This window comes from Diaporthe citri (genome assembly GCF_014595645.1).
Source record: "Diaporthe citri strain NFHF-8-4 chromosome Unknown scaffold_8, whole genome shotgun sequence".
Taxonomy (NCBI): Eukaryota; Fungi; Ascomycota; class Sordariomycetes; order Diaporthales; family Diaporthaceae; genus Diaporthe; species Diaporthe citri.
The window spans coordinates 1,529,452-1,550,705 of record NW_025064853.1 but is presented as its reverse complement, the minus strand read 5'-3'; the positions used below and the strand labels follow the sequence as shown (position 1 = coordinate 1,550,705).

General features: G+C 50.6%; 10 protein-coding genes across 10 annotated transcripts; 4 read left to right on the top strand and 6 right to left on the bottom strand.

Annotated features, from left to right (window-relative positions):
* Positions 1 to 33: 33 nt before the first annotated feature.
* On the bottom strand, positions 34 to 2,317 carry INS49_014792 (uncharacterized protein; the record flags this gene model as incomplete). Its single annotated transcript, XM_043175481.1, has 4 exons — positions 34 to 640; positions 721 to 1,359; positions 1,435 to 1,951; positions 2,080 to 2,317. 4 exons carry the CDS (start codon positions 2,315 to 2,317, stop codon positions 34 to 36), a joined length of 2,001 nt encoding a protein of 666 aa, XP_043020438.1.
* Positions 2,318 to 4,431: 2,114 nt separating this feature from the next.
* On the bottom strand, positions 4,432 to 4,972 carry INS49_014791 (uncharacterized protein; the record flags this gene model as incomplete). Its single annotated transcript, XM_043175480.1, has 3 exons — positions 4,432 to 4,571; positions 4,678 to 4,712; positions 4,818 to 4,972. The coding sequence occupies 3 exons, from the start codon at positions 4,970 to 4,972 to the stop codon at positions 4,432 to 4,434; spliced, it is 330 nt and encodes a 109-aa protein (XP_043020437.1).
* A 1,212-nt stretch (positions 4,973 to 6,184) lies between these two features.
* Positions 6,185 to 6,958, bottom strand: INS49_014790 (uncharacterized protein; the record flags this gene model as incomplete). Its single annotated transcript, XM_043175479.1, has 1 exon — positions 6,185 to 6,958. One exon carries the CDS (start codon positions 6,956 to 6,958, stop codon positions 6,185 to 6,187), a length of 774 nt encoding a protein of 257 aa, XP_043020436.1.
* A 144-nt stretch (positions 6,959 to 7,102) lies between these two features.
* Positions 7,103 to 8,427, bottom strand: INS49_014789 (uncharacterized protein; the record flags this gene model as incomplete). The annotated part of the gene is made up of 2 exons (XM_043175478.1): positions 7,103 to 7,946; positions 8,015 to 8,427. The coding sequence occupies 2 exons, from the start codon at positions 8,425 to 8,427 to the stop codon at positions 7,103 to 7,105; spliced, it is 1,257 nt and encodes a 418-aa protein (XP_043020435.1).
* Positions 8,428 to 9,498: 1,071 nt separating this feature from the next.
* On the top strand, positions 9,499 to 10,009 carry INS49_014788 (uncharacterized protein; the record flags this gene model as incomplete). The annotated part of the gene is made up of 3 exons (XM_043175477.1): positions 9,499 to 9,805; positions 9,876 to 9,891; positions 9,955 to 10,009. The coding sequence occupies 3 exons, from the start codon at positions 9,499 to 9,501 to the stop codon at positions 10,007 to 10,009; spliced, it is 378 nt and encodes a 125-aa protein (XP_043020434.1).
* A 204-nt stretch (positions 10,010 to 10,213) lies between these two features.
* Positions 10,214 to 11,518, bottom strand: INS49_014787 (uncharacterized protein; the record flags this gene model as incomplete). The annotated part of the gene is made up of 1 exon (XM_043175476.1): positions 10,214 to 11,518. One exon carries the CDS (start codon positions 11,516 to 11,518, stop codon positions 10,214 to 10,216), a length of 1,305 nt encoding a protein of 434 aa, XP_043020433.1.
* Positions 11,519 to 12,643: 1,125 nt separating this feature from the next.
* Positions 12,644 to 12,999, top strand: INS49_014786 (uncharacterized protein; the record flags this gene model as incomplete). The annotated part of the gene is made up of 2 exons (XM_043175475.1): positions 12,644 to 12,769; positions 12,820 to 12,999. The coding sequence occupies 2 exons, from the start codon at positions 12,644 to 12,646 to the stop codon at positions 12,997 to 12,999; spliced, it is 306 nt and encodes a 101-aa protein (XP_043020432.1).
* An 853-nt stretch (positions 13,000 to 13,852) lies between these two features.
* INS49_014785 (uncharacterized protein) lies at positions 13,853 to 14,488 on the bottom strand (the record flags this gene model as incomplete). Its single annotated transcript, XM_043175474.1, has 2 exons — positions 13,853 to 14,341; positions 14,399 to 14,488. 2 exons carry the CDS (start codon positions 14,486 to 14,488, stop codon positions 13,853 to 13,855), a joined length of 579 nt encoding a protein of 192 aa, XP_043020431.1.
* Positions 14,489 to 17,260: 2,772 nt separating this feature from the next.
* On the top strand, positions 17,261 to 18,825 carry INS49_014784 (uncharacterized protein; the record flags this gene model as incomplete). Its single annotated transcript, XM_043175473.1, has 2 exons — positions 17,261 to 18,259; positions 18,445 to 18,825. 2 exons carry the CDS (start codon positions 17,261 to 17,263, stop codon positions 18,823 to 18,825), a joined length of 1,380 nt encoding a protein of 459 aa, XP_043020430.1.
* Positions 18,826 to 19,766: 941 nt separating this feature from the next.
* INS49_014783 (uncharacterized protein) lies at positions 19,767 to 20,111 on the top strand (the record flags this gene model as incomplete). The annotated part of the gene is made up of 1 exon (XM_043175472.1): positions 19,767 to 20,111. The coding sequence occupies one exon, from the start codon at positions 19,767 to 19,769 to the stop codon at positions 20,109 to 20,111; it is 345 nt and encodes a 114-aa protein (XP_043020429.1).
* Between the last annotated feature and the right edge of the window lie 1,143 nt (positions 20,112 to 21,254).

Sequence of the window (21,254 nt, the reverse complement as noted above, 5' to 3'; positions counted from 1 at the left end):
TCAAATTCGAGCTGGTCAACTTAGGCACCATGCCTATTCGCTCAGTGCATCAAGGGCATTGATGCGGTTCTCAGCCAGCATCTTGAGCCGGTCCTTGGTGATCTTCTCGCCACCCTTGAGCGTCAAGAGGTGCGCGCTCTTGATCAGGTTCTTGATCTCTCTGCCATTCAGCTGGATGTTCGCCAAATCATCCAACCCCGCAGCGTCGACATCGAACTGCTTGTCGCCCGCCCGCTTGATGAAATTGTCCCAGACCTGCCGGCGCGCCTCGGGCTTAAGGTCACGGTACGGGAGGAACAGGTCGACCCGGGACTGGAACGCGTGGTCGAGGCTGGAGATGCGGTTGGTGGTGAGGAAGCATATTCCCTGGTAGTATTCGAGCTTGGTCAGGAAGACGGCCACGAGCTCGTTGCGGGCCAGGTCCGTGTCGGTCCTGGCGCTGAGGAAGACGTCTGCCTCGTCGAGGAGGAGCATCGCATTCCAGAGCCTGCAGAGCTCCAGGGCCCGCTCGAGAGCTGCCTCGATCTGCTTCGGCTTGGTACCCAGCGTGCCTGCGCTCATCGCGTACAGCGGCACGCGCGATTTCTCGGCGACGGCTTCGGCTGTGTATGTCTTGCCGACACCAGGAGGTCCGAACATGCTGAGGTAATCCTCCATTAGTATGACGAAGTGGACGTGGGAGAAGTAACATGCAACGTTTTGTACGCGAAAATAACTCACAGAATGATAATACCACGGCCCTTGTCGGGCACGAAGTCGTCAAACTGGTTGTTCGACAGAGCCTTGTTCTCCACAAAAGCCCACGCGAGCTCCTTCTCGTTCCCAGGGAGGACGAGATGGTCAAACGCAGCCTCATTCCAGACAATATCGTTAAGCTCATCAACGTTGAACTGGGCCCAGTCCTTGGTCTTGAGGTCCAGACCCTTGAGCCAGGGAGACGCGAGGAGGCACTGCTCGTCGGTGAGAGGCTGGATGTTTTCAGTCCGCTTCAAAGATCCGCCCGAGGGCTTGACGGCCGTCAGCTCAGAGAGGCTACCCTCGGAGTCCTCGGAGCTGGTCGCAGACCGTACGTCGTCGTCGTCGTCATTCTCGCCCTCATCATCACTTTCAGATGCATCCGTGACGACCTCGGCTACCTCCGTAGCTTCCAAGGACCTAAGGTTGGGCTTCACGATGTTATTGCTCGAGTAGTAGGCGAACGCGTCAATGATGACCCTTCCAGCGACGGGCCGCTCCTCAGGACACTTGGTCTCAAGGAGAATCTTGGTTCCGGTGCAGGTCCTGAAGTGGTAGCCTCTGAGGCTCTCAAATTTGCGGCCTCTTGCCGTGAGTCGTTCCTTGATCTCCGTGGCGGAAGAGCTGAACGAAAGAGGGTATCTAATTGTGGTCAGGTGTTTGTTCTTGGATGCATCGTCACTGTCGACTGGAGCTTACACTGGTAGACTGGTGACAAATTTCATGCCATCGAAATACTTGATTTTGGTCTTCGCCGAAGTATAGCCGCAACGCTCGCCGTTCCAGTCGAGGTACTCAAACTCAACTTGCCAGTACGGCGGATCGCAACGTGGTCGAATCAGCTCGTACCGAAGGATACGAGTGACCGCCTGGATTCCGAAGAAAGACGTGACAGCGAACTCGCCAGGTGGAAAGATCTGCCAGACGTTTTCGAAGTCGACCTTGCCCGTTGCCTTGGTCTGGATGAGAGATCCAATTGAGGGAGCCAGGATTGGTCCCAGGAACTTCATCAGCTGGTCGATGGCTTTCTTGGCGTTGACCTCTGTGGTCTTCTCGCACAGAGCATTGAGACGGTCCCAGCGGTGGACGATTGGGGAGAATGGCTCCTTGAATGTCCAGTTCTTGAGCTCCAGGTCGAAGTCCTGATAGTTGGCCAATGCAACACGAAGATGACTGCGCATCAACGGGTCCTGGACCGTGAAAGACTCGGTCACCCCTTCAATATGACAGTTAGTGATCCAAATCTACCAAATCTCGAGTCCTGCTGCCTAGACAAAGACGTCTGTCTGTTGGCGTGCAAAGACTTTGTTTTGGGAAAAGGTCGAGAGAACTTGGAATACAAACATTTCTTATCGTCCTTGTTGAAGAAATGGCGATGAATGATGGGGTCGCTTTGTATCGAGTTGTTGAGATGAGCCTGGTCATCCTCGTGGCTCGCAAACTTGGACCACCTTGGAGGACACTTTTCTCCATAGCCGTCCTCATTCGCGCAGTCATGTCGATACAAAGTCGTCACAGCATTCTCTACCGCATCTGGAAGAGAAGGGGCCGTTTTGGCAGTATCAGTTCCCACGGAGCCCATTGTGAAATATTCCGAGATTGACCTGCAGACTGGCGAGTTTGGGTGAGGCTGTCGAGCTGTCTTTGATGAGAGAAGCGATGAAAAGGAAACAATAATTTTCAAGGACTCGATCCAAATTTGATCTTATTTGTATTGACGGAGTAGATGTCAGAATCTTGGCAGGCTCAGAGACCATGAGTAATTCGGTGATGGTTGCCTGCTATCTTCCTAGGGTGCCATCCTCCCAGCCTGGAAGTCTCAGGCTGCCTTGAACTAGTGTAGTGCAGGTACGGATCCACTGTCCAATGTAGCAACCCACACTGTTAATCACTCGCTGCATATGTAAATACTGCTTTCGAGCGTGAATGATTGGCCTCCATATACATGCTGTTATCTTTCGAAGCCGTAAGGCCATACTGTAGCTCCGCAACGCGCTACCTAGGTAGGCAGCACGCAGCCAGGCAGCACAGACCCACTCACCGTCAATGGAGATTGACAACACAACAGTGCATGCGGCGCAGCCACAGAGACGTGACACGGTATGAAAACAGTCTTTCAACTCCACTTGCCCTTTTGTTCTTTACAACAGCAATACGAGTGCCAGAGACTGCGAGGACCCAGTGGTGGTCGAAATGGTAGAGGATTCTATAGAGCTCAGGATTCATAGTGCACGGACCAACAGCCCTAAACAGGCTGCCGCGGCCTCAATGTCAGTTATTTGACTCACTCGGCGTACGGCCAGATAGAGCCTTGCTAGGTAGACCTAGGGAGGATTGGTCTCTGAAGCAGCCATTGCCAGTAATACGAGCTCATAACCATGTGTATCGGTACTTCCGAGCCTCGAGTGGTCCGTGGGATTAATCATGGCGCACCGCCGGATGAGAGCTAATGTGTAATTTGGCCTCTAAATTGTTGTCGCCTTTTTGGTGAAAAGACTAGCAGTTTTCTATAGATATCGACGTCATCTCGACCATTTTGTTTCCGTGGGCTCTTCTATTCTCAATGGTGTCTCACAACGGGCCGATGCCAGGCCCACCTCGATCGAGATATCAGGTACTCGAGTAAGCCTTTAAAGCACAATGGCATCGAAAAGCCTAATGTTGACTTTGTCGAGAGAAGCCGTGTAGGAATAGACAGTCTCCATATTGTGAAGGTGATAAGGGTGGTACATCGGAGCGTGCAGACCCCGTTCCCTTCTCGAGACACGGATACTTTCTCAGACACATTTCGCAGTTTCTCCGAGTCTTATTTATTTCTCTCTTGAAACAAAGATTCATCAACACCGAAACAAGAACCGGACTTTTGAGTTCGAGCATCGGGAAGTAGGCCACATATATCTGAGAAGAAGAGTAGAAAGCCCTTGCTAGATATCCAAACTCCCCTGGCGATTCAGATTGGACATTGCATCAGTAAATTGTCAAGCATGTTGCGAAAGGAAGTGTAAGGTATCCAATGCGTTACCTCACTGCCTGCACAGTACAGATGTCAAAAATGGAGATAAGATAGATTTGAGCTCATCAACCAGCGGACCTGACTATCCACATTATAGGAACTGTTTTGGATGCTCCGCATCGACTCTCTCACATGTGGAAGAGCATACGCTGACTATTTCACAGAAAAGTCTCATGCCACAGTGATCTTGGTGGACGCACCCAGCACCTCATGGCTACTCTTCGAGGCACACTCCGAGGACTCAGATGTCTAGACGTTGATCACGGCAACAGTGGGCCTTAGTAGACCACTCTTTAAGAGCTCATTAGTGCATGATCTTGGTGGACTCTGTTTTCTTTCATTCCTTTTGAGATCATGAACCCAAGTCTAGCAGGTAAAATTACACATCACAATGCTGAGCTTCAGCCAATACAGCGACCTAAGTTCTGACAGCTGGCAGCTCGGACACCCACCGCCCGTGGTCAATCTCTGCCATCCTGTCACCACTCAACTCGTATCCCTGTGCTTTTCTCTCGTCTGGTCGACCAAGACGCTGGGCAGAACCAAGTGAGACATCGCGACTTCTTCGGCGCAATAACAGAAACCCAACACCAACCGTGAGTGCAACGCCAGCCACGCCGCATCCTACACCTATGCCTATGATAGATCCAAGTGGAAGTGAAGGATCTGAGGCCGTCGAAGACTCAGTAGCTGTAGATCCTGCCACCGAAGAACCCGAGGCCGTGGGGGATTCGGTGGCTGTGAGTCCTGATGATGAGGACCCAGTGGCTGTAGATCCCGCCGCCGAAGCAGTCGTTAGCGACGGTAGCACTGGATAATGCGCCTGGTTGTAAATGTGAGCATCCGGAGCGGACATATTTTCGAGTGGATTATCCCAGGGACCCTAGCAGATATTGATCTGGCCGACGATCTCCGTGCACGTCTCGTACGCTCTGCAGCACTAGTCGGAGCCACTGGCTGAACACTGTCGCTGCGTGTCATCACCGGAACACTCTTGTGAAAAGGTCCAGCACATGCTAGATGGCTATCAGAAGTGGACCTTGGGGTCAGAGGCTGATGAGCTTCTCACCTGTCCGAGGCTGAACACGCCCAGACCCTGGTCTCGCCTTCTACGTATGCGCAGAGGTTTCCGCTCATGGTGTTGTTTCCGGCCTGCATCGACGCGCCATCGTAGATGCACCGATCCTTGACTGTGCTGCGGAAGAAACTTGCGTCAACCGACATTTTGGGGAGTCGTGACTGCTTGGTTCTCCGTCAGATGGACCGCCGCGAGGTTTGTGTTACCCTGAAATCCAACGGTAGGAGTTGTAAAAAGAGGAGACAAAGTTTAGCCAGAATGAAGAAAAGTCTGTCAGCTGTAAGCAGCGACCCACTTAAGTAAATATACTCCTCGCCTCTGGATTGACAGCCAGCGGTGACTTGAATATTCCCGAGAGTCCCGTGAAACTGAGAAGTCACATTGGGGGCGGCCAGGGTACAGAAGCGAGATATGATTTAACACATAGGGGCTGATGTGGGTTGCAATCGTTTCCAAGCCTGCCTAGCCTTGTTGCCTAGCCTTGCTGCAAGTCACCTCAATGAGATCTGCGCATTGCTTCAAGATGTTGAAGGAATATGCCTTAAGTAATCCTTCCAAAGACTTGCTTTTCTTGTTTCCAGCGTCCCAGAAAAGAGTATTCAACTATTGTCCGTCGTGCAGAGTTGTATTTGTTTATCCTATGAATGTTGCTATTGCTTGTCTGTCTGTACCACATAATCATCTTATCTGACAGGTTTCTATTACTACTAGTAAGCTGGCCACGAAGCCTGGAATACCGGTGCCTGCTGTGTATTACGAAGCTATGATCAGACTCATATGGGGATTGCATTGGCGGAGGATTACACTGGGAATGACCAGTCTCACCGTAGTACCAACCAGAACGCACATGATAGTATTCCTCTGAGCTGAAAACAGAGAGTTCATTATTGATACATCGTATACAGCCAATTTGATATTTTTTTCACATTTTTCATCCGTCAAACTCTATCATTCCTCTCATTAGCCGAACACACTATCCACAAAAATTGTGATTCATACGGTGCGAGAAAAATAAAAGAAACAGCAGGGGAGTGGAAGGGGGAACAGATCTAAAAGTAATACTCAGTCCACCCACACTAGTCGCCATGATACAAAAGTATCAGGAGAATTCAAACCTCTATAATATAATGATCAACAAAGGATTTCTGGTACCGCCATCCTCTCCAACCACCAAGCTTGTGGCTTCCATAATATTCTTGTCAAGGGTATATCTCATCCTCTATATCTTCTCGAATGTACGCATCACCGGCGACGAATTTGTGATTAGCCTGAGTTGCCAGTGATACCGGTAGCTTCTGGCGCTGTAGCATGCTCATATTTGACCAGGAATGACCAAGAGAAGCTTGAACCGCAAATTTCTATGCTTGGTCCTGGCAGAATTGGTCAAGAGGTGCTATCTCGAACAATTCTTCTATCCCTCTCACGGATGAAAGATGAGTACTCCTGTTCGATATTGTAGCATGGAGATTTGTCAAGATCGCAAACCATTCAGACTTGTTCTTCGCAGAAGTGTCATGCCCAGGCTGTAAAACCCGCGTAGCATATACAATGAGCTGATTTGCCGTTTCGAGTAGATGCTGTTGGCTTTTCCACTCTGGCGGGTCCATCCTGGCTTTCTTCATTGACGCTAACAATGATCCGCCCAACACGACCAGGGGGTCAAAATCGTCACCCAGTTCCCTTTCGAACATGGCGCTGACTTCAAGGGAGTTAATCAGAAAGTCCCTGGCCGTACGGTAGAGAAACTCGGCGTTGTATTGCTTGAACGAAATATCCGCTGGCCCTTGGAGGTAAGATTGTTTCTGTATTTCGAGTAGCCCTTTACACCTGGGGTCGAGACGTGGCCTCATGGCCTCGTGTACTTCCAAGATCTCATCCTTGCTGCACTCGACAGCAGAACAATTGAGAGCCCACGACGGGTCATCTTCAATCTCATCCATGAAAGAGTATAGGATGAGATCTAGCGGCTCCTCGGCCGTCAGGGCGACCTTGAAAGTACGAGCTGTCTGCTGCTTGTACATTGGTTCGGTTGTATCCAGCATGCGCTGGAAGAAGCCCTCCAGGGTCTTGGGAAAGCTGTCTAGCCGTCGCTGAAAGTCGCTTGCCCTATCTCGGTATCGCAGGCCATCCATAACGGACCTAACGACAAGCTAGACCCATAGGAAGACTCCATGAGCTCTCTTCGGAATCTGATCCACCACGTATTTGAATCCTGGGTTCTTGCTTGCTCTTTCACTGTAAAGCACGTTTCCCTCAAACTTGTCCCGTACGTAATCTTATATGTCGTTCTCGGTGAGGTCTTCGAGATTCAGGTGATGTGTCGGGTCGTCGCCATACCTGTCCCGGAAGCTGGTCCACGGCCGGCTTGAAACGCAAAGCTTCAGGTTGCTGCGGTTAGACAAGCTGTCCAGTATGTCGATCAAAGCGTCAGGTTGCCCGTCAAACTCGTCGAGGCCATCGATAAACAAACGCAGTTTGCAGCTTGCCGCCTCTAGGGCATTTAGCATCTTCTCAAGGGCTGGCAAGAGATCCGTCATGGGCCAGGGGTCAGCGGATGGCGGCAGGGACGAAACCCGGTCCGCCTTGCCGCAAGCTACCTCGATCACATCCGGGCATTGAGTCATAACCTCGAAGAGAAGTGCTCGGAGTAGTCCTTCCAAAGACTTCTGCCTCTTGTTGCCAGCATTCCAGAAAAAGTAACTGGAAACGATGATTCTGCTCCCGGCTCCCCAAGTCTCCAAGGCCCTCTTCGTCTTTTCGTGACCACAGATAAGCTTCATGAGCGTCGACTTTCCAGAGCCCGGTTTACCCTGGATCCAGAAAGTCTGGGTAGTATCCCCGCTGGCCCACCTTGCAAATGGCGACTCCGAGTGATCAGTGTCGAAGACCCAGGTAAAAGTTTGCTGGTGTGCGTGTGGAACACCGCTGAGACGCTTTGGGATTTGTGGGAAGTACAAGCTTTCAAGGACGCGCTTGCCATCGCTAAGACCGATATCGAGCTTCTGCAGAGCATCGGCCATACCCTGTGTGAGCGATCTGATCTCCGCCGTGCTGTGCCGTACTTTGTCCAATTCCTGCTCTAACCCTTTCAGTGACAGGCTTAAGCTTGTTTGCCCGGCGCTGGGTTGCGCGAAGGAACAAAAGTCAGTCACACTGAAACCATAGAGTACAAGGCTTTCGTAACATACAAAACAGACTCTTGCAAATGCTGGCCCAATTGAGTCTGCACGTTTACTAAGCTCTCGTGAATCTCCTTGAAGTCTTTCTCCTTAAGCACTGTCTTCAGCTCAATCTTGAAGCTATCCCATTTCTTATCTGAGGCTTTTGCTTTCAGTTTATCAACAGCATCGAGAAGCTCTTGCACCAGTCTCTTGGACTCAGCGGCAAGCGATATGAGGCGCGATGAGGCATTTGGCTGTGCTGCGACGTTATCGCTTAAGTCCTTAGGCCTTTTTGCAATATTTTCAAGTGCAACGTGCCGGGACGCAAGGCCGGTGCTAGACTTGTGGACTTCTCGCGAGTCAACCAGGATCTTGCAGCGGAATTCGATTAGCTGGATAATGTTGCAGGCGAGAGAAATTCCAGCAAGTCCTTCGGCCATGTCGGATTCCACTTGCAAGATTGTGACAAAGCGATAGAAGAGTCGTACTCAGAAGGGGTGCGTAAGTCAGAAAGGATTTCAGGTAACAGATATCACGCAAATGGGAGCCCGAGAAGGTCAGATTCGAGCCGCAGGAAGGCGGTGCTAAGGGCTGTGCATGGTTACTCAAGTGGCTGTACCCAGTGCTAGCAGGCAGCCATGCATGCAGTGATTTGTGTAGCCTGAAGATCGCTTGCCGCCCAAAAGACCACGCCGGCATTGGGTCTGTCTGTCAGGCTAGAACCGTTTTGGGAGAAGTTTCCCATCGTCCGGGACAGGATTGGTTCGCGTGAATGCGTATAAAAGGAGAGGTCTGACGCCATCTGCGCAAGAGCAGCAGTAGGAAATAATGGAGTGTAAGCAGTTGATGGGCGCTCGAGTACAGCATGAGCTGGGCCCTGCACACAGCGGCTCTTGTTCTCTCAAAGCGACATTCTAGGTTTTCTTCACAGACATCGAAGTGAGAATATCGGATGTACACTCTAGATGGGTATCGTAACTAAATTGCCTAGGTATCTTACATCCTAACCATGATGGGTTATGGAATGGTCTAGCTGGCTCGTATGGTTGGCGACCTGAGCAATGTAGTAAATGGCATTAAATCGATGCGCGTACTCGCAGCCGTAGGGGCGGCTAAAGAATTGGGCATGTATTATAAGCATGCGCAGTATTATGGCTAGGTCCATGCGTATCTACAAAGTGAACTAGGGACTTTCTACAAAATCCGGGAGGCCAAACCCGTTGCCGCGGCTCGCACCTAGATGCAAAGAACCTTTATCACCGCCTATGGAAATCGTGCTCGTGGTCCCTGGTTTCCTGGCGCTCGCTGAGGCGGGTGCGGGCTTCGCTTTGTGATCTCCCACCCCCGGGGGGTTTTCTCGAGAAGCTTAGGCAGCCACGAACCGAGACATCCACATTTTCATTCGCATAAATCGCTCCAATTTCTTTTCCACCCGAAGCCAACCAGACCTCAATGTCTACTCTCAGGTATTCCACTTGCCAGAGTATCCGGCTTTGGCAACTAATTTCATCATGACCGTCAGCCAACGTTCCGTCCAGGGCCCTGAGCCGACCCCGACTGATGAAAAGAGCGCTCAGAGCAAAGAATCTTCGGGGCAAGAGGGTGTCATCAAAGGTAGGACCAAACGAGACAACGCGATATGGCAGAATGTTATCCGCACAGTCGAACACGACATCGCCAAGGAGACCGAAGGCAACTGTTTGGAGAACAATCGAGCCGTTCTCGCTTTCATTCAGGAGCACGGATATCCAGACGGAAAAGCATGGGACGAAGGGGACCCCGAATACAGGATATGGGCCATGGATGGCTTGGCGAGATGTACAAAGAAAGACGAGTTTCTTTCCCAGCCGTGGAGCTTGCCACCGCCTGACTTTGATGGTCGTGGCAGGGAGGGATATTGTGTGGTAAGCAACATTCGTGGGAAGCTTTCTGGCAGGGAATCGAAACTTCTAACATCGTCTTGGTAGCTCCCGCCGAGGCGTTTTCAACCGAGGTGTCAACAAAGGTGACGATAACTGCTGAGGACTTGGTCAACCCCATACCCTTCCTGCATTTACACTGTCGTGTGGAATATCTAGATAAAAGATGCCCACTAATTGCTGCCTACGCGGCCAGACAGTGTCCAACGAAGACCACAACTCCTACACCATTCAAACTGCACACTAGTATTTCCACATGTTAACCATCAGAAGCTTAGCTACGGCTAGGGCACAGCTGTTCCGCAACCTAAGCATCTGCCCATCTGATCAAGTCCCCACGTTCTATGTTGTCGACCCATCTGTCGACCTTCTTCACAAAGATGCCAGAACTGCACTGCAAGACTGCCTCGAAGAAGTCGACTTTTGTGTGGTTTTCCTCGGGAGACCAATCCTGCCAGAGCTGCCTCAGTCTTGTTTCGTACACTGCCCGCAGTCTTGTCGTCTCGTACTCCATCAGGTGAATCCAGTACAGTTGGTTCTTACCCTCGTTGGCCAAATGATCTACGTCGCCCTCGTTTCGTGCTTCTGCGGACTCTGTCGGTACCTCATCGGCGTAGATATCCCGAATCGGCTCCTCTTCCCGCCTCTCTCCATCAAGAAACTTGGGGATCTTGGTAGCCATCCACATTGGCATTGCCGAGACACATTCCCAGTCCACGACAGCCGTGATCTCGCCCTTTTCGTTGACAAGGATATTGTGCAAACTTAAGTCGTCGTGGTAGAGCGCGGTCGCAACGTCATCTTCCTCGTCTTCGGGAAACACCTTGGGAAGAAGCAAAAGGAGTCTTTGTGCAGCGCCCAGGATTTCCTCGGCATCTTCTCTATCGTCGTCGTCTTCTGCGTTCTCGAGAGCTGCTGTCTGCTCGAGTATGATGAGGCGTATTTCTGAGCTCAGCCAGTCATGGCTGGAGCGGAAAGGACCTCGCGGCACATCGTATTTCAGGCGATTTCCCATGAAGAATTCATGGGAAATGAGTTTACTAGGGGTTACTCTTGTTTGCGTCTCAACATTTTGTTGTCCATTTTCCAAGTCGAGCGTCCCTATCTTCCTGAACAGAGAACCGGGTTGGTCGTAACATGATAGTTGCACTTGAAATTCCGCCACACGCTTCGCAATCGCTGACTTTTGCTCCATAGACATTGTTCGCCACCTTCGGTATGCTGGAGCTCCGGGCATCAGCTCCATCAAAATCCACTCGAACCCAATGCCATTGTCGTTGCTGTCCACGAACGCAATAACTTTGGGAACTGGAATGTCGGTATGCTCTCGCACCCAAGTCAGAGTGGCTACCTCACCACGTGTCTTGTAGTGAGGGCTGACCGGCAAAGTAACTCTCATCAGCGAAGACTGGTCGGCGCAGACGATCAAGTAAAGTTTATTGAATGCACCGGCTGCGTAGAAGGAGACGGTGCAGGGGTGTTCGACAGGAACCTTGAGCTGCTGGCGACAGACGCTTTCAATCTCCTTCAGCGACGGTTCTCGTTTCCAGCGGGGTATGAGATTGAACAAAGTCTCTTCCCACTCCAGTCCATCTTGGCTGTCTCGCGACATCCTCGTTGTCGTCAGGGAAAGTTGCGCTCCAGGCAGGCAAGGGCAGCAAGACTGTAAGCCGATTGTCAAGGTGCGTCCGATCGGTTGACGTGCTCAGGAAAGCATTATCCTTGTGAGAGTCGGCGTGAGAAGACAAAGGGAAGCAACCGATATTTTTTTTCCAATTGTGGGCGGCATATGTAGTCTTGACGAGTATGAAAAGGAGATTTTTTGCCAGCCCAGAGGAACAGTGATTTCAGAGGTGTTGTTGTTACGATACGGCGGCCTTATGTAAGCGGATTATGTAAGCAACATCAACAGCAGCCTGCAGGCACGGGTTGCTGCCTGTCTTCCTTGTCTAGAATGTCTAGAATACGGTAGCGGACTTGGTCAGTGTGGATCCCTGTCCTGCCGCCAGCGCTTAGTGACTTGTTTCGACACTGGTCGGCGGTCGAACCATTCCCCTCCCTTGCAGGACGAAAGCTACTACTTTAATTACTCGTATGGTTAGCATGGGAGGCAATTGCGCGTAAGTTGGAGACACGAGCTGATTCAAGCGGTAAATATAGACTTTGGAGCAACAGTTGTTCAATCCAGCCTCGTCTTGCTTCCGGGGCCAAGAACTTCAGCGCAAAATTCGCAAGTAATTGTACGGTATGTAACATGTGTAGCGAGGACTGCACCCGGTATGCGTAACTTAAAATGAATGGTAATGTGCTTTACCGCTTCCCGGTTGCAAATGATCCGCAGCTATTTCGCAATGCCTGAAGGTCGAAGCGCCCAACGACCGTTTTGAGGGTTAGATCAGCTCTTGATGCTACATCGCAACTTACTAGAGTCAAACGTCCATTTTTAACTCCAATGATGCTTGGTTGATGTAACGGTATACGCGCCGTCCGCGGCCCGCCCTTGGGAGACCGCAGCCGTCGTTCGAGACCTGAAAATCCAAGGCGTTAACAGGGCCAATCAGAGGGTTTGTGGCGGCTACTGCCCAGTGGAAAATGGTGAGGAAGTACTGCTGCTGTAAGTATATTAATATGTAGTTCTTCATCCCCAAAGCTGTCACTGGGAAGATCGACTTTGACACAATACAATCGTTTCTATAAATCTGCGAATCTTCAATAACCTAAGCACGCAAGCGTCACAATGGGAAAAGCATCCAAACAACTCCGAGCCTTCATCTTGGCTATACCCGACAGCAAGCTTGAAGCCCTTCCAGGGACACCAGGGACAGTGTCATCGGACGACAACTTCCGACTGGATATGCAAGGCGTAAGTGACCTAATACTTCTAGTGCCTTCTCAAGCTAATCATGCCTGTAGATGACAAGCAGCAATCCTCAGGAATACAACCTTCAGGTTCAGATCAACAACGGCACTACGATCAGTACTCTTAAAAAGCATGCACCGGCTACTGTTGCTGGACCTGTTCTAGTGCCCTCCAATGACCCCTGGACTGCAGATCAAATTAAGTCTGCACTGATAGCCAGCATGAAGGTCTAGGATTGCTCTAATTAATAGAATCATATCGCGAATGTAGATATCAATGAGATCTCAAAACAAGCCTTCCGACATCGTTCCCGATTATCGGCGCTGTATGTGGCCTTGACTAGTATGAAATGAGGTTTTAACGAGCTCAGACTTGTAGGATGGAAACAGAGATTTCAGAGGCCTCAAAAGTCAGTACGGTACAGCGGCCGTCAATAAGCAAGTTCGCAAGCATCATGGAAATGTGTCTCTAGGCGTTCATTTGCTGCACTGGAAGGCCCTCTGGATTTTTCTATTTCCCAACGATGGTAGCAAAGTCAATCGTAAACTGACATGATGAGGACAGCTGTCCTTGTAATATCTAGGCTGATAAGTAGCCACTATGAATCCTGTTGTTGCCACCCAGCTAGTATCCATTAATTATCTATATGATAGGTATAATTGCCTATGGAATAACTGCTATTGCCAGGTAAAAGAGAGGCCAATTGATAAAACTTAGTGCGAATGCTCGGTATAGAGTAATTACAGGGGCTTTAGAGAAGGGCAGCTTACATTCCAGCTGTATAATGATAAGAACTTGTCTTAAATGAAGCATAATCTCTTAAAGAAATCTGGACGGCAATATATTGCGCATCAAAATTATAGCGTTGATATATAAGCTGTAAAGGTGATTCATCACTGTTATTCAGTGTCTGCATTTACTGAGACAGCGCCTTACTTTGCTGTACTATAGAGCAGAGAACCGAAAGCTTAGAATTGTTCAGAACACTCTGGGTAGTCCAGTGCAGCTGATGTAGCCGTGCCGTCACAATTACCGGCATCGTTTACGATATTATTTCTTTTGATATCAGGTCCTTAATCAGGCGACTCAGATTTGACCTTTCCTACTGACTTCCTGTTCTTTTTTCAACACCCTGGCCACTTCATCTTCTTCTTCTGCTGCTTTCTCTAGTATTTCTTGAGCCTCTGTCTCGCGCTCTATGGCTTCTCTCTCCTCTTCTTCCTTCTCCTCCATCGCCGCCTTTCTATTCCAACATCGTTCCCTGGACCGCTTGTAATCGGCTATGGAAGGGTAGTCCAGGCCATTGTATGAACAACAATGTGACCGACTATCGCCGTCATTCTCGCCCAGGGGGTTCCGTTCCCAGAGATCTCTATAAATCCCGGTCTCGCGTATTGGTTCCTCAGGGTCGATCCGTGTCAAGTTTTTGTCATCCGCCAGGATAGGAAAGGGGCTAGGAACGCTGTTGGGCTCCGCCAAGAGGAAATCTGGCAACTGCTTCTTTTGTATATCGAGGAGCTGCCAGATCCGGTAGGTTACATTTTGACGATCAGAATGGAAGAGGATTGCGTCCGGCTGGGAGCTGTTAGTCACTCACACAATAATGAGAATATATAAAGGGGAGAAACCTACGTCCTCGTGAGGCTCGCGCTCGTCAGGGCGGCGTCTATCGAAAAGCACAACACCCCCAAATATCTGCGACTCAGCCCAATACCCCACCATATCGGCAGGTCCCTCGGGATATTGATTATGTTCTCGATACTGGTCGTGGCAGAAAAGGCTTGGCAGCTCTCCATCCGGATGCATCCAGTAGAAAACTGTGTCACTTGGTGGGGCCACCCACGCTGCCCAGTCTTGGTGCCTGCCCAAGTTTAGGTTGAGTCTGTAAAGAATGACTGCTATTTTATGAATCGAAACGGCCACGATCTCAACCAAGCGAGTTTTGAAAGGCCTTGAGCCTGGCGAGGCAGCATGATAAATTTGGAGGAGCTGTAGGGATAGCTGGTAAGCGACTAATCTCAGGGCAAGGTGTGTTAACGAGACAAGGCGGTTTCCCATCTTGGTTTCAAACTTCAATTCGTTTAGGTCAAATGAGTCACGTATCTGCCTGGTCCTTTCCAAAATTCCAGGGCAGAATCTGACATGCTGGGTCTTTACGGGATGCTCCAAGGGGTATACCGGGCCATAGACATCATTGTAAATTTCGCTGAGAGGTGCCCCATCGATGATCTGAGCATATGCAACTTCAGCGCTCGACGTGGACAGAATTTTGCGAATTGCTTGCAAGAGGACATGGCGATGCTCCTGTGACAAAGCTTCAGCCGACAACTTGTGAGGTTGCTCATCGAGAGCCTTGGCGGCCTGCGGTTCAGATGGCATTGTGAAGGGTTGGGCAACGAGGGTTGGGCAATCTAGCAGAGCTGTGGTTGATGGGTGACGTATAATGGAGAATTGACGACCAAGGAAGAAAGAGAAGAGAATAACGTCAAATTAAACGTGTGGGTGTGAGTATTGGAGGACGCTCAGCGGCAAATAGGCATCAACAGCGGGTGTAGCTTAGTCATTCATAGTTTCCACAGGCCCACATCATTGATGCTGCTGACATGTCTAAAGCAACATACTCTTCTGTTCATGCTGAAATTGTTCTATTGCAGATTATTTCCAGACTGATGAAGGCCCAAGAGCTAAATGCAACGACTATGAACTTCATGTTCCACATGATTCTCGGTGTCTACCACGAAATTATCCACATGGTTGGGAGTGCCGCCTCGGCATCAAAGCGGCCACAAACATCCCCCCATTGACTCCCATACGAACCTGAATTTTGGGGTATCGGGCTGGTGGTGGGTGTTTGAGGCCATAGTAGGCGTTGCGATCATGTTTCAGGACCAGGCAGACCCTGCTACGGAGACTTTGCAGACTGTACCGGGGATGTGGGGAAGCCGTGAAACGTGGTTGAACCGTTTAAATGCCAGTGAACCGCGGGCGATTGGGATGGGAAGTTGGACCGTTTAGATCTCTAAGCAGTTTAAAGAGAATAAACGGTTTAAACCATAGTTAACGGTTTAGCCACACACAACCAGGTTGAGCGCGGTTTATCTACCACCCAGGCAGAAGGAGGAAGTCGCTTCTTCCATATCATCAACTTAACTAGCAAAGCAAAAGGGAAGGGAATGCCAGAAAGGAGCTTTAGATATAGAAGCAAAAGCAGAAGTAAGAAGCAAAGGCAGAGGCAAAGGCAAAGGCAAAATATAGCTTAGAATTCAATTCTTTTTCGGACAGGTTTAATCCCAAGGCTTCCCAGGGCTATTCACCTCCTTCAACTGCTCCTTCCTTTTAAACGTTCAAGCCCCTCTAAACCGCTCAAGGATTTTAAACCGCTCAGGGATTTTAAACCGTTCAGAAATCTAAACGGTCCAACTTCCCCTCCCCATTTTAAACCGCTTACATGCCCCCAGTCTGACGCCTCCTGAGGCGTCAGAGTCAGGCATACCGATGCTAGGTGATGGGGTGTTAAAAATCACGTCTAGCTAGGTATGTAGCGGTCCGCGCCGATTTTGTGACTATAAAAGCAGTCAGCAATGGCTATCCGGGAGGGGGGAGGTTGTGGTGGCCAATCTCAAATAATAGCGTTGGATGCTTAGTCTATTAGGCTAGCTAACGTCTATTCTACGGGAGGGAAGGCCCTTATTTATAGTTATTATCCTCCATACAGTGGCAAACATATGGGGAAAAGGATATCCCGTATTAATAATAGCCTAGATGTCTAGAATATTCCAACAGTCAAAGGGTCAAAGGTGACGGTAGACGAGGCCAACGGCATATCAGCTTCTCAGAACGCGACATGATTACTCCAAGACGAGGCAGTGCTGCACGTGGTAATAGCATAAGTACCGTGTGGAATGCCACGTCGTTTGGGCAGGAGCATATCTGCATGCCGGCAAGTCGGTGACCCGAAAGCTAACATTAGGCATGTATGAAGCCTCTTTGTATTAAATACAGTGGTCTGTAAAGCCACCGCATCATATCACTACCCTACCACTATTGTTCAGCTGAGTCCAGGGGAAGTGCAGCCCAATGTGCTGATAGAATTGGCAGATAGTTGCCTAATGGATCCTGCTTCCAGCCCGATTCGGGTAGGCTTCTTTAAGATCCCACGGCAGATCAATTATTCAGAGCTTTGCGGTCTTTTCTGCTGGGCGTCTGAGCCCAATCAAGTGGCGACAACTCGGCATAGGGCTCAGCTGGAAAGGCTCTCTCTGGATGTATATCGATGGTGAGCGCCTATTGCGCTAGCGGCCCAAGAGGGTGACCTCTCTCAGAAAGCTGAGAGTGGACAGTGTTTTACGGGCAGAGGAGCAGAGCAAGTCCTACAATAACTATCTAATACCTGAGACTAAACGTCTCACAAAGTCATTCCTAAAAGCACGGAAAAGGATTCTTATTAAGGAGAGTCCACCTCTATCTCGTTGCTGAATATACGTCGAAACCAAAATGTCTGCGAGTCCACAGCACTCCGGCACAGGAACCACAAGTCTCCTCGAGAGATTTGTCCCTATCGCGGCTCTCGTTATTCCGTTTCTCGCGTCCGTTGCTCTCATCTCGACCTCTGGCCTCCGCATTCTCGGATCCACGCGGGAAGACATTCACCGCCATCAGACGACCATCTCGGTCACTGTCCAGGTTCTCTATGCGGTTATGGGAGCCCTTCAGGTAACCACCCTGACTGTCGTCATCAGCGCGGGCTTCCGGCTTCGACTGGCCACCCAGCCCATTCAACTAAGAACCATCGGGCTGCTCAACGCTATCATCGTGCCGCGACTCCCCAAGAGCCTGTCCCTCCCAAGTCTTCTTCCCGCACTGCTCATGGTTGTCCTTGCACAGGCGCCTGGGGCCATATGGGCCGGCGCGTTAGCCCCCGTGCCCAAATCGGCGGTAGCCATGCTCGGCAGCGTTGCCGTGCCCCTATACTCTAACGCAACTGTGGACCTGTGGGACAGCGAGTTCCACCTCGATAACAACCGCAGTGTTTGGAACTTTGTGCAGAACTGCACCAGCGCGCGCGGCGGCGGCGACTTTTCATCCAACATCTCCATCTCCAACTGCCCTGTCCCAAACTACCGGGCACAGTTGCTCGAGTCGGCCCGCGAGGCCAGCGCCGGCGGTAGCATCACCTCGCGCAACCACTCCAAGCCCGAAAACCCGGCCTGGACGTACCGTGGCCGCTCGTACGGCATCGGCGCCGGCCAGGGCCTCACCCCAGTGCAAGGGGTTCCTGCGGACTACAGCCTGCTCAGCTTCACCTACAACGAGACAGGGTACCAGACAAGCGTGACGTGCGAGTTCAACACCAGCGCTGCGCTCAACTTCACCTTTAGCAGCAGCGTCGACAACGTCAAAATCTGGGAGGTCGAGGGCAACTTGCCCAACTCCATCGCCGGCGAATTCTATCCTGTCATGGCGTGGCACCGCGACACCCTTGACGACGCTGCGGTGTTGGCATGGGTAGGCGTGTCCGACAACGAAATCCACATAATCGAAGTGGTGGCCAGCAAGATTTACGGTAGCTTGAGCAAAGTCCAATGCAGAGTCACCTTCGAGCCAACCCTTTTCACAGTCAGAGTGAACAGTTCCGAGCAGACCATCACCGTCTCCGCCGTCGATGTGCACGAAGCCAGATCGACGACATCGACCAGACAGGCACAGGCCACCTCCGCAGCAACGCCATCCGCTCCATCAATGTCCTCTCACGCATGAGCACCTCGCTATACATCTCCGTCCTTGGCGAGGCCCTCGACCACAACCTACAAACGATTAAATCCTCTCTCCTGACCGCCAATCACGACCTGACCACCCAAACGCTCCACGCCACCGCCGACTCATTCACTGCCATGCTCGACGACGTGCTGGGCATATACGGGGGCAGCCAGATTGTTCTCGCCGGCAATTTGACCGGTCAGCGGCCCGCGAGCATCCGCGGCGAGTTCGCAGCCTACCGTTTAGGACAGCCGCACACCAGTGGGCCATCTTTGGCGTTAACATGGCATTTCTTCTGCTAATCTTTGCCGAGGGTATACGCACACGATGGTGGCGAGGCTCGCCCTGTTTTGACACTCTCGATTTCGAGAGTATTGTGGTTTCAACCTGGACAACGGGCGTCGTCAGCGCCGGCACTTGGTTGTTAAAAAGGGAGTATGGGGACAGTTTTTATGACTAAGGCGGCAGGGGGTGACCCGGCTGATGGACTGGTTCGCAAGACTTGTGCCGTTAAGGGTTCTTATATGGAGTTGTCTGACCTCAGTGAACGTTGCAAGTCTGTTATTAAATCTATAGCTGCTTAGAAGCAACACAAGAAAGGTAGCCGCTAGGGGTCCTTCCAGCTACACTGATCCCTTCGGGTTCGCAATACTAGCAATAGAAATTTGAAAGGCCCCCGGTTGGCAATTGAAGTACAGCAACCCAGAAAACCTAGGAATTGGCGCAAAATTGGTATAGGGCCGTAAGTAAGAACCCGACTCGTTGTGTCCCTTCTGGAGATGACCCTTTGGCCGCGTTGAAGCATTGATAACGCCATCTGCTTCGCAGTCTCTCTGTGGCTAAACTATGGTCAGGATAGTAAAACAGTATTGAGATTGTGAGACATGCTACATTTTATATGGGCACAGAGGCGTCTGACATGTCTCTCATGCCTGCGTGTTTTGGCAGCCCCGCTCGAATGAGACACGCACACAAGGCTGATGGCTTGATTTATTCACTAAAGAATGTACGTTACTCGTGATGGTAGCACATCCTGAGACACATGCAATCGTGAAAAAGCGGTGTAGGAGATGTAAGAACAAAAAAAGGTTCCGGCCTCCTCGCTGCTGTCGACCTGCAAGTCGTGCAGTTCCACGTTCCACTTCACCGGGATGAAATTATCAGCCTCGCGGAAACAATCCACTCAGTGCTGTGCAACATTGTTTCGTCTGTGAGCAATCGTACCGTCGTTCGAGAAGCCAACATGCAGATCACACCTTCCACCATTGCCCTCGGCCTTCTGGCCAGTTCCCTCTCCGAGGTCCTCGGGGAGTGCGTCTGCAGCCACAACAACGACGCGGGCCGCTGGAAAGACGTCAACTCCCCTGCTGGTGCCGCAGCCATCCTGGCTTCCAAGAACGGCGGACAGTATGACGCGAAGACTCAGGGTCATATGACCATCCGCTTCACCAACATCAATGACAATGTCAAAGGCTGCATCTCGGCGACAGCTGCAAACGAGCAGAGCTATCACCGCGACTGGTTCCTCTGGACTGTTATACACTGTGAAGATAGTGTCGGCGCTGCGGATCTGGGCATATGGGCTTAGGGTGATGCGTTTCGACGTCAGGCTGGAGCATGTGGGCAGACAGGTGCAGTACAGCTTTTCCACTAGGTCAGCCAGGCGTGTGCACGGGGGTATTCCAATTTGATACAATAGGTTATCCTACAACAAGCTATCATCCAACGGGTTGTTCACCATTGGACAAGATAATATAATGCAATAGTAGTTGGGATACTATGGACAAGTGAGGTATTTAAATGATGCAGGTACAATTTAATTGTGACCCGTGATCAAGATAGCGTTCTGTTTGTTTCACTCACAGCATACAGTACTCTTGACTTGCTATTGTACAGGATGCGTCAGGATTACTCACCACCAGTCGAGGAGACCAAGTTTCGAGCAATGATCTCATCCCTGGACAATCAGTGTCTCAGTAGGCACGGAAGGGAGTACTCTCCGAGTCGTGTAGTCGGTAGAATAGGCCTTGTTGAGAGCAAAGAGCATCGTTGGTTTGAGGCAACAAACGTGTACAAAAGACGGATCGCAAGTGAGATCCTGGACTATTTGTGGGGTTGCCAGTCACGATATTTTGATTACAGTCAACAGATGAAAGAGGAAGACTATGGTGAAAGAATAGAGTCATTATGTGGACGGGCACCCCGGGAGTCGAGATGATGCTATCTGGGCACGACGTGAGGAGCATGACATCTTCACCAGAGTCAACCAACTCTGCGAGGTACATGTGATGAAGTATTGGATCAAGAGATGGCAAACACAGGACTTCACAAAAACACTTAGAAAAGCATGAAGCTTTGAACGAGACCTAAATGTAAAGTGCCATCGAATAGTAAAGGTCGTGACCTTGCATATCCCAAATCTTTCACGATAACGGGTCTGTGAAACAGGGAAAGCGTCCAATATGCATACCTTCCCCTTGTGGTCTGACAAATCACGTTCCTCAAGGTCGGAGTCCTCGCTGTCCGAAATGACATAATGCTTGAGGTCGAAGAAAAGCGTAACCATCTCGCCAAGGCTGGCATCATAATACAATTAGGTCCATAGGGTCTTGAGGACAGTGAGTAGGTCTTCTGACCTCAGACGATTATATTTGATGAATAGCAATACTTTTTCCAAATATTGTGTGAAGGGTGTCTCGATCTCTGCGAATGGCCAGTGCCATGAATCCGG